At 40.4% G+C, this 11,647-nt stretch overlaps 1 protein-coding gene across 10 annotated transcripts in view; it reads left to right on the top strand.

The window, feature by feature from the left end:
• The first annotated feature begins 424 nt into the window (after positions 1 to 424).
• RANBP17 (RAN binding protein 17) overlaps positions 425 to 11,647 on the top strand; it is a 276,475-nt gene continuing 265,252 nt past the window's right edge. For 5 of the 10 annotated variants that reach the window (XR_012501577.1, XR_012501580.1, XR_012501579.1 and 2 more), the window contains exons 1-2: positions 430 to 588; positions 9,123 to 9,269. Coding sequence is in view for 4 of the 10 variants with exons in the window: in XM_074350305.1 (XP_074206406.1) it covers positions 571 to 588; positions 9,123 to 9,269 (165 nt within the window). In the remaining 6 variants the exon portion in view is untranslated. Of the gene's footprint in view, positions 589 to 9,122; positions 9,270 to 11,647 lie in introns of those variants that run through there. The other 5 variants (XM_074350303.1, XM_074350302.1, XM_074350305.1 and 2 more) reach the window with 4 other exon arrangements.

Below are 11,647 nucleotides of genomic sequence, written 5' to 3'. Positions count from 1 at the left end.
TGACCAAAATAAAGTTTAAAAAGAGTGGAAGTTGGATTCTGGGAGTCAAGGGTCAAAAACTGCAATTGGCACGTAGGGGTCAAAGGTTACGGCTGATTACCAGGGCAAGTGGGTGTCAGGGGACAAGAAAAGTTGTGGAGATGGGGAAGTCAGAAGCCACAGGCAATAGTTGTGCTGTAGGGGTTAGAAGTCAAGAGAGTCTGCGGGAGATGTGAGAGTCAGGAGTCCTGGCTGACAGTTGGGTTGTCATGGTTGTGTCAAAGGACAGAGGTCAGAGGTCTCGACTCACCTGAGGTAGCCACGGATGGTTCAAACTTGAGCGCGAGGGGCGGTTGAGTCTCCAGGCCCCACCCCTCTCGGGCCGCCCAGCGCGCACCGCCTCCTCCGTCGCCCCGCCCCCGGCCCCGCCCTGTCCGGAGCTTCGAACGCTGAGGCCGCGCGCGGCTGAGGCGACTAGCGGGTGAGCGAGCGGCGCAGGGACCCCGCGGGCGGCTGGGGCTTCCGCGGCGCCCGCCTACGCTCCCTCCCCTCGGGCGCTCGGGGCGCCGACGGGCGCCGCCTCCCGGGAAGATGGCGCTGCACTTCCAGGTCAGTGCGCTCTGCGCCGCGGGATCCCCGCTCTGCCGCCCCGGGAACCCGGCGGGACGCTGGGGTCTGGAGACTGAGGGCCGAGGCCGGCAGCGGAGGCCGCGGGGCCAAGGGTGGGCGGCCCGGTGCCCCGGAGCCCAAGCCGCCGGCCCCCGGCCCCAGGCACTGGCCTGGGCTGCACACCCTGGGCCCGAGCCCGGGCCCGGGGAAGGGGCGGCCCGAGCTCGGGAGTGGCGGGTGGAGGGGCAGGAGCCAGGCTAGGAGCTCGCCCCTCGGGGGAGGTGCGGATGTTGAGGACCAGCGGCGCGGGAGCCTGCCCTCCCCGGCTCTGCCGCGCGGCGTCCAGGGCGGCTTTGGCGGCTCCCTGGCAGGTGGGAGCCGGGCAGGACCAGCCTTCCCGCCGCGCCGCCGGCCGCGGCTCCGTGGTCAGCCTCCACACACTCAGGGGCTCGAGATGGGGCATGGGTCTGCCAAAGGAGCAGCGCAGCAGTTGGACTTTAATTGGCCAGAGCGGGCCAGGGCTGTATCTATAGGGAGTTGCGAAGGAGGGCTCGGCTGCAGCCTGATTGGAGGAAGAAACGGGAGCAGGGCGCGCGCTAGGAGCGCAGAGATGGTCCGGATGGGATGCTTGAGGAAGAAGGCTCACGTATTCTCGGGCACTATGGCATATGCATCCAGCTATCCATTCAACAGGCATAATTATAGAGAGTACCCCCTCCCCCCACCAAGTACTGTGCAAAGTTCTGGGGTAAGGGATTACATCATCTTATCCATCCTTGCCCTCATGGAATTCACCGACTATTGCGGTACATGTGAAAAGTGATACACAGATAATCACAGGATATCAGGGGGAACATTGACAAGTAGTAGTTAATCGTGTGTGTGTGTGTGTGTGTGTGTGTGTGTGTGTGTGTTGGGAAGGAGTGAGGCAGAGTTGCTATGCTTCTCAGGCAAGCTTTTTTGAGCTTCCGTTCATCCACTTATTTACTTACTTCCTATTTTGCTAGGCACTTAATATATTGCTCTAGCAAAACTTTATGACTTGTACACTCAGGGAACTTGCAGTCTAGTGGATCTTGAAAGAATTGTAGAAGTTGGCCAGGCGAAGAAGAAGGGAATGGGTATAGAGGCAAAAGGGAGTATGATCCAAGGCAAAGAATTAAGGAAGAACATGGCGCACAGCAGGAAGTTCAGTCTGGCTGGAGCATAGGGTCCATATAAAAGGAAGGGAGTAGGAGAGACTGGATGACAGGAGATGACTTTGGAGAGGTAAGCAATTTCATAATATGACAGTGTATCTAAGTGTCATATCCCTTTATAGATTTCTTTGGACCCCCTGTGACTACAGTGACCCATTACTTACTGAGTCTTCCAAAAGGTCTTTTTCTTTTCAACCAGCCACTCCTGTCAAGTAATTGACAGCTCAAGAGGTTGTGAGCCTGACACATTACCTTTTGACTCCTTGTCATTTCTATGCGTCTCCAGGTCAAAATAATAACTATTTATTACCATTTTAGTATGCCCTTTGAGAAATCTTCACAGGAAGAATCACACAGGGAGGACTTAGGGATTGTAAATAGGTAAACAGATGTTAATAGTTCAGTAAATCTTGAGGGTGAATTAAAAAGGATGGTGAAAGTTTGGAATGTTTTCAGACTTGGAAGGATGATGTGTAATAGTAAATCTTCTGGTCCTGGAAGACTTTGTCATACTTAGGTAGTGTTGGAAAAATTAGCTGCTACTGCCAAAACTACCCAAATTGGTTTCCCAGGAATATATTTCATGGCAGCTCTGGGCAGCTTAAAAGTAGAGCTGGACAAACAAAAGATCTGACAGTTTGAGGGGCCAGAAAAAAAAAACTCTGAACCTTCTCAGTTTGAATTGTTTTCAGCCTATGGGATCATATTGTTACCCAGTTAACTCAAGCAGCCTTTGTTACTGATGATAACTGGTACCTAACATTTTGAGTTTGCGCATACTTGTTGTAGATTTTGAACCCTGCTGCTAGCTTGAGAGGTATATATATATGTATGATTGGCTTGCTGTGTGCATGCTTTTCGCATCTGTGAATCTGACCAAATGTGGATTGAAAATATATATTTTTTTAATTCCAGAAAGTTCTAAAAAAACTTGAATTTGCTGCACACTGGCAACTATTTACATAGCTTTTACGTTGAATTTACAGCTATTTACATATCATGTGCATTGTATTAGGCATTGTAAGTAATCTAGAGTTGATTTAATGTATGTAGGGAAAGATGTATAGTGAAGATGTACATAGGTTGTAGATAGGCAAATATTATGCCATTTTATATAAGGGACTTGAGCATCCTTGGGTTTTGGTATCTGCCAGGGGTCCTGGAACCAGTCGCCTCACTGTATGTGCATGTATCTACATTTTATTCCTAAAGACACTGAACCTTAGAACGATTGTGACTTGCTCAAGGCTACAGAATTAGAGTAGTTCTAATAACTCATAATTCCATATTCTTTCATACCAATATCTTCCTGTTATCTACCCAACAGGGTAGTTAGTAAAAAAAAAATTACGTCATTATTATGAGTAAAGAAATGGATTTGTGTAAGGTCAGGTTATGTCATTGCTCCACAGTATTTTTCACATCATGGTAAACATAAGAAATGGTAATTGTGTGGTTCATTGTTGTAAACTGCTCATAACCAAAAGCCTGACTGGCCGGAGGGCAAGGGCATCAATATCCCAGACATACCTATAACCTATTCAAGGCACATGCATTCTAGTTAGGAAGCTGTGGGTCAGCGTACTCTGTTGTAGAGGAAGAAATGGATCTGGATTATCTGAGAGGAGACAGTCCAGGTTAGGGGACAGGGGACAGATTGAAGAAAGATATTTTGGGGAACAAGTAAGAGGTAGGCTCTTTAGATGTCACATGGAGAGCTTAAAGAGAATTGAGAGACAGCATTAGGAAAAATTTAGGAGATACAGTTGGGTGATCGTTTCTTGCTTTCAGGATTTTTCCAGAACCTGAAACTATAGCCATGCTTCTTAATACCCAGCCAGGCTACCTGATTTGATCTAGATGTGATTGTGAACTATTTGAGCATGATGGTAACATGACGAGAAGGAAGTCTTGGGAGGATGCTGGCATTATGGATTTGAATGGGAGAAATTATACACAGAAGACCAATACGGTGTTTTATAATTAACTGAAGAGATTATTTGTGTTGATCTGCTATGTGCCAGGCACTGGGTTAAGCTTTCTGTCATCTTTTTTGTCTTAATCTTCACAGTTGTTTTCTGAGGTGGGTATTACTAGCTGTAATTTCAAAAGTGAGGTTTACAAAGTTTAAATAGTTTGCTTGAGGTCACTTAATAAGTAATTGGATGGATTCCAGAGCTTCCACTCTCATTCCCAAAGAAGCCCCTAAAGAAATCCAGAGCACTGTGGGCCACAGTTAGGAAATACTGTACTATGGCTCTGCTGTCTGTGAATATCATATAGAGGTAGGACTTTATTTTAAAAGGATTCGCAGGTCTTTATGACAAATTCGGTATAGACTTGGAATTAGCCAAACAGTGAGGCTTGAGAGCACAGTTCACAAGACTCCCTCACTTCTGATACCAACTGCATATTTGGGAGTTTCCCCTTACCACCCTCAGGTTTGATAATTTAGCAGAAGAACTCACAGAATTCGTTGAAAGCTATCATACTCATGGTTGCAGTTTATTATGTTATCAGGAAAGTACACAGATTAAAATTGATTAAAGACAGGTACATAGGGCAGAGTCTGGGAGGGTTGAAAACAAAGCTTTTGTTGTCTGAAGGACATGTTACTCTCCCAGCATGTGTGTGTGGCAGTATGCACTGCGTATTGCACACAGAGAAGCTCACTTGAGCTTTGAGTTCTGGAGTTTTTATTGGGGCTTCTTCAGGTGGTCATGATTGACTGGTTGATTTGCCATATGGTTGATCTCAGTCTTTAGGTCAAATGACACCATGTGATCCAAAGTCCCCACCCTAAAACACATGGTTGGTCTTTCTGGTGTGGCCAGCCACCAGTTTAAGACTATAGGGTGTGACCAGCTGCATCCCCCTCTCCCCTCTGGCACTCCTCTGCCCTAAGCAGAGATTACTCCTGGAACCTGAGGGCAAAGGCCAGACTTTTCTTTGGGCAAGGCCAAACTCTTAACTATACCAGAGGGACTAAGGAGAAGGAAGAGCCAAAGATAACATCAAGATTGTAAATCTAGGTTCTGTTCTAAACCTTTGAAACCACTGAGAACAAAGGGACACTTGATGTGGAAATCTGGGGGAAGTATGTTCAATTCTGTTTCTGACATTTTAGGGCTGTTTTCAACATCTCTCTGGCTTTCCAAGAAGACATTTGTAAGTGAATGTAAAGGTGGTGAACAGACAGGGTTGAAAATATGGACTAGGACATCATCTGCAGGTAGATGATGACTGAAATAAAGGGTGACAAGATGGCAGGATGGTGAGAGACAACATGTACTTGGGGCCTGTAGATTTGGATTTAGCTCAAAATTGACCATATACTCTTATGTTAGATCTTGAGCAACATAAGTATATTTGATCTCTCAGCCTCAGTTTTTTTTTTTTTTTGGTCTGTAAAATGGGTGTGCTAAAATATGTGCTTCACAGGAGTCTTCTTTTTTAGGATTTGTTTAAAAAAATAGAAAATGGAAGTACTTTTGTAAACTATAAAGCACTAAAATGAATATTATCCAGTTCATTGTAGAAGGAAGAGTTCTAAGAGACCCAGGAATAAGCCTTCAGATATGCTCAGGAAAAGGTAGTAAAAAGGGAGGGAAAAACAAAGAATTTGTGGGAAATGAGTAACTTCAAGATGAAGGCATTTTCTACTAATGGTAGTCAAAAAGTTTAATTCCAGAAGGCAAGAAAGATAATAGGGAAGTAATCAAAAATAGTTTAAATTTAATTGAGATAGGATTTTTGTGGTTCATCTATTTATTGTTGTGCTATTAGGGGATATTTCTCCCCAGAACAAAAATTCTTTTTCAACTTTCTTGAGGTAAAATTGACAAATAATAAACTACACATATTTAAAATGTGCAGCTGGATGAATTTTGACATAAGTATATACCTGTGAAACTCACTGAAATTTAGATAGTGAACATAATCTATCACCCCCAAAAGTTTCTTTATGCCCCTTTGTAATCCTACCTTGCTGCTCCCCCATCCTCCTCTCCCACTCTCTCTTCCCATCCCAGCTAGAAATCACTGATCTGCTTTCTTCTACTATAGAACTATACAATATATACTCTTTTGTCTTGCTTCTTTTACTAAGCATTTACCTGTCAATAGATACATGTGTGGGAATTACTGTATAGAAAGAAGTCACATCATTTAGGAGTTGTGTGTCAAATACAAAGGCCAGAAATGAGTCCAAAGTAACTTGGATGATCCTTATTTAGGCTGTAGGCAGGATTATGTCATTGTCTCCTAGGCTATGGAAGTTGGGTGCTGTCTGTTTATGTTTAATAGTTAATCTACAGGAGTTAGGTGATGTCCAGTTCTACTTGTTCTACCTGTTATATGGTCTTCTGATGTTCACATGAAGCCTTTTAGAAGCTTTAATAACTCATGACTGATTTGTCAACAAATTGAGAAGGTATCCATTTCTCTGAAACATTCTATGCTCACATATTCTCAGACATTAATGTATATGTATGTCCAGGATGATCTCATTTAAGGATTTTCATAAACCCCATTTCCAAAGTAAGTATCAACTAAGATGCAAATTTATCAATTCACCATGAAAAAGAAAGTCTCTGTAAACATTCTCTGGAAAATCAAATACTAATCAGAAGTTTGACTGGTCGCTCAGCAGTCATCACATTGTGAGTTTAACTGTGTGAAAAGTTTACATAATGCTTTTCAACAGGGTAAGGATCTTTGTGAATGTATCCTTTTCTCTAAAATGATTTAGTATGACAGGCATTTGTTTAATTGTCACTACAGTGAAAGAATATTGTTTCAATCTTAAGAGAAAATTCAAACTTTTCCCTTTTTCATCTTGCACTATCTTTCAGTGGTTAATAATTTAAAATACCTTTGGAGAAAAGAGTAATTGGTAACATTGTTGACATAAACAGTATTTAAATATACTCCAGACTTGTTCTGTATTGAGGTCTCTTAAATCAGTATGGCAAAACAGACAAAAAATTTCCAAACCTTTTCCAGAATCGTTCCAAATAGATTTACATAAGGTACTATTGAAATGATTAATATTAATGTTTGTTTTGGTTTCCTGGGGCTGTTGTGACAAATTACCACAAACTGGGTGGGTTAAAACAACAGAAATTTATTCTTTGATCGTTATGGAGGCCAGAAATCTGAAACTAATGTGCTGACAGGGTTGGTCTCTTGTTAAAGACCTTGAGGGAGAAACTGTTCCTTGTGTTGTCCCTAGTTTCTGATAGCTGCTGGTAGTCCTTGACGTTCCTTGGCTTGTGGATGCGTTACCCTAGTCTTTTTGACTTCTTCCTATGACCTTCTCCCTTGTGTCCCTGATCTCAGATGTCCCTCTCATGAATCATTAGATTTAGAGCCCACTGTTAGTCCAGGATGATCTCATCTCTAGATCCTTAATTTAAGGATTTGCAGAAACCCTATTTCCAAATTAGGTAACATTCAAAGGTACTGGAGGTTGGGAGTTGCATATATCGTTTAGGGGGATGTAGTTCCACCCATTGCAATGTTATTATTGGGTAACACTGATAATAAACAACTAGTCTTTGCAGTGTATGCTGTGTGCCAGAATTTGTATGGCCCTGACTTACTTAATCCTCTAACAAACCTATGAGGTATACACTGTTGTCAGTCTCACTTTTTTGCTGCCTTTTGTTTTTAAAGAGGTAGGTCTTGTCACTATTTCTGGCCTCGTTCCTTTTATACACAGAATCTACTTCAGAGACTGTTAGACCTAGATAAATGCATGACAGCGGGATCAGTTTATCATTAAATTATTCTGGGTACTATCAGCTCCAAAATTCAGCCCTTCACATTTATTAGATTGAAGGAAAAGACCTCTGAGGTTGATCACAAGTTATGAGAGAGAAAAAGGTAGCTCTTTTCATTTTTGTGTTTCTTACTCTTGGAGAAAATGTGGGAATTCATATGTATTCATGAACAATAAATTTTCTATGCATTTTAATATTATGAGCAGTTTGTAGTAGCACTCTGAGGGCTTGTTGGGCCAACCTAGGTGAAGGAAATGTTTAAAATGTGGCTCATCTGAGGTCCTTTATCTTAATTTATCCATTTGAAACCTTTCTTTTGTGCTTTTATGTTTGCTCTAGCAGAAAATTCGCTAGTCTCCAATGTTGGGCTCTGACCTGGATAGAAAAGTGGCAAATGCCATAAAGAAGCTAAGAAGGAGAGAGAAGTGAAAAGAATAAAGGGAGCTAGAGGAGGTCTCTTGCAGTGTTTCTTATGTGTTCCTATTAGGCAAAGGGCTATTTGCATTTGAGGGAATGTTCAGACTAGAACAGCTGTAAGGCTGCCACATAAAAGTTGAGGCCAGAAAGGATAAAAAAATATCATTTCTTTATGAGTATCCCATTACCATCATAATGCCCACCTGACATCGAAATCTGTACCAGTTTTTTTTTTTTTGTCCTCCAAAGAGAAATTCTCTAACTTCAAACTGAAATAGTTTGTTTTAGTAAAGATGCCTTTAACAAAAATTCTTAAAAGCCAAGAGGAGTACTGAACTCATTTTAAAATGTTCAGATTTTATCCATGTATCCTATATCTTCAGATGAAATTATATTTATAAATAGAATGGGTTATTCTTTGTGTCCATGAAATAGGAGCCTGCAACATGATAGCTAGTTACTACATTGCTATACGCAACATAGGTCAAGTCATAGTTCCTGAAAATTGTGACATAGTTCACCTGCAGTATTATGAGGCATTGGTTTAGAAGACCCACATCAACATATATTTATATCTTTTCTTTTTTATAGACAGAACCACAGAAGTTCTTACAATCTGAAAAAGAATGTAAACTGGAATAACATCTGCAACTTGCACTTGATAATTCCTCCCACCCTTCTCTTTAGCTTTAATTTGGCATCTCCTTGCTGTCTTTTTACCAGTCACACTGACTGACTAATGTCTTGAAATGATTAAGCTCCATTCTGGGCCCTGGTAAATTCTGTTTCTTTGCCTGGACTGCTGTCTAGTCTTTTTCTTATGCTTACCCTTTCAGGTCAGCATAAATGTTCCTACTTCAGGCAAGTCTTTTCTAACCTCTTGGATTAGGCAAGTCCTCCTTTTTCTATACTCTTACTTTTCCATCACAGAACTATTAATGTAAATAATTTAGAGGTAGGAGAATTGCCTTTTTTGGTTCACCACTGTGACCCCTAGTAAGTAGTGGTAGCTCAGTAAGCATTTATTGAAATGATGCATACAGGTACGATATTTGTATCCCTTGTTTCCTGTGATTAATATATTTACCTTCTTTTTTTCACTCAAGTAAAATGTTAATTTTTTTTTCTTCTCAAGAGTTTGGCTGAATTGGAAGTATTATGTACTCATCTCTACATAGGGACTGATCTTACACAAAGAATAGAGGCTGAGAAAGCACTCCTGGAACTTATTGACAGCCCAGAATGTCTCAGCAAGTGTCAACTTTTGTTAGAACAAGGAACAGTAAGTATTTGATAACAGCAATTAACGATGAAAGATCAGTAGATATATGTCAGTGTTAATGAATTTCGTCTAGGTTAGCAATGCAGGTTAATAACTGATAGGCATTATCACGTGTCTTTTTACTCTAGTTTATTTCACTGTCAAAGAATTGGAAAACCTGGAGAGCAAATTTAGGGGAGAGCCCAAGAGGTGGAAATAGGCATGAATCAAAATAGTTTCTTGATTCCTCTTGGCCCCTTTTTGTATCTTCTACCAGTGGCAGAAGTTACATTTTTAGAAAGTTGGAATTAAAAAAAAAAAAAGTCTAGGTGGGAGAGACAGGATGTAATTAACTCTGAAACGTGAAGGAATGAATCAGAGGAATGCTAACTATTTCTTGCCTGCCTCCCTTTTAGAGATTCATAGCCATTTATTCAGCAGTCATTTAGCAAATACTTAAATGTAAAACAAGGCATTGTTTACTAACTACCTGCTTTATGTACATACATTAAAGTAATGCATAGTTTAGTTGGGGAGGCATAGGTGTAAATAAAGAGCTATATGTGCTGCAGTAAGAAACTATAGGCTCTATGTGGCATAGATTGGCAAACTTTTTCTGTAAAGGGCCAGATGGTAAATAATTCAGACTCTGTGGGCCAAGAGGCAAAATCAAAGATGTTTTGTAAGTATGTCTATATGAAGAGAAAAAACAAATTTCCACAAAGTGTATTGATGAAATTTAACATGATAATCGAGTTTTTTGGTTTTTGTTTTTTGTTTTTGTAATTAAGTCTACTAATGAAAAGGATGAAATTATTCTTTTGGGGATAACATTTTGCTTAATTGGGGTTCAGAGGGTTTCTTATCATTAGCATTGATTGCAAATCATCATATGTTAATACTGATCTGTAGTGAGACCTTACCAGTTTTATCTTTGAAAATGTCTTACGCATGCAGATAGGTAATGCCTAATATTGATACCAATCCATGAGCATAAGATTTTGATTAAGCATACTCATCATTTAGAAGGCATGTATTGAATTCTGTTAAATTTGATACTTGCCTTTTAGGATGTCATCACATGGTAGATTAATCACTTCCAATTGAAGGTTAGGTGGAGGCTCCTCAATTGCTCAGTTAAACAGATTTGAAATATGGAAATTTCCTTTGCAGTTGCATCAAGGTCCAAAAAAAGTGCTGCTGGAACTGTAGTTTGAGTTCAGAAAATATACTCAGGAATAGAATTCTTCTCGTTTGAACATTTGATAGCGTGGAAAGTGTGTAGAGCAGCTTACTATTACTTGCGATTCAGTCAGTGTTAGTTGTTGGAATGACTGTTGCATTGTAAGTTTCGTATAAGTACTAAGCACTGTTTGCCTTTTAGAAAATTTTATAACTTTAGGTTGAATTCATTGAGAAACATAATCAAGTTTGCAGCAAAAGCTAATTTCAAAAGCCAGTTAATATTCAACAGTAGTTTAAAATGATTCTTCTTATTCAGAAGAACTTCACTCAGCCCTGAGCAAAAAATATTGCAATAAAACTTTACCACTGCCAAGCTGTGTGGTGGGGCGAATCAGGATTTTCAGCTTCTGTTTCTGACAGAAATTCCCAGAACTGAAGATAAATTCATGAAAGTGAATTGAACTGTTAGCACCACTGACTCATTAACACGTGATAGATTCAGATACTTACTACAGAGTATCTACTGATGAATAATAGAGGGAATAACCGATAGGCTTTAGACACATTTTTACAAGCTTTGTAAATGTATTCAACTAAACCATTTCTGTTTCATATATTTTTACCACCATTTGTGACACATTTTGGCAGATACTGTTTCAGGTTGTAGGGAATTAGTGTTTTCTCAGCTTCTTTGAAAATATTCTGGCCAGTAGTTGCATGCAGACTCTTCATAGAGATTAATTCTTTGGTCACTTCAAACTTAGTATTGACTTCTGGAATAAACAGCTAATATCTGTAACAGTGTGAGCAGTACATGTTAATAACATCTGTTAACTCATCTGTCATCTCATCAAGAACTAAGGCAAATCATTCCCCTTGTTTGAAATTGACTTTTGATGTAACTCCAGTGTCTTCAGTAGTCTGGGCATTGTTCTCACCAAAAGGCTACGAGTCTGAAGTTTATTTTCTCTGCATGTGTAACTTCAGCCACTGCAATAAAATAATGATGATTGAATTAACTCTGTTGATAAGTGGCTTTTCTTGCTTGGCTAACAAATGAGTCATATCAAAACTTAACTTTGGTTGCAACCTTACTTTATTTTATTTTATTTTTTGTGGAGAAATTCCATTATTATGAAATATTCTGTTTTAAATTTTCTCCTTTTTCTGGTTGTTGATTTCCTGTGAGTTAAGAGTATTGGCATGAGTGCTTA

This window comes from Camelus bactrianus, chromosome 22, assembly GCF_048773025.1.
Source record: "Camelus bactrianus isolate YW-2024 breed Bactrian camel chromosome 22, ASM4877302v1, whole genome shotgun sequence".
NCBI lineage: Eukaryota > Metazoa > Chordata > Mammalia > Artiodactyla > Camelidae > Camelus > Camelus bactrianus.
This window is presented reverse-complemented; position numbering and strand designations above follow the sequence as displayed.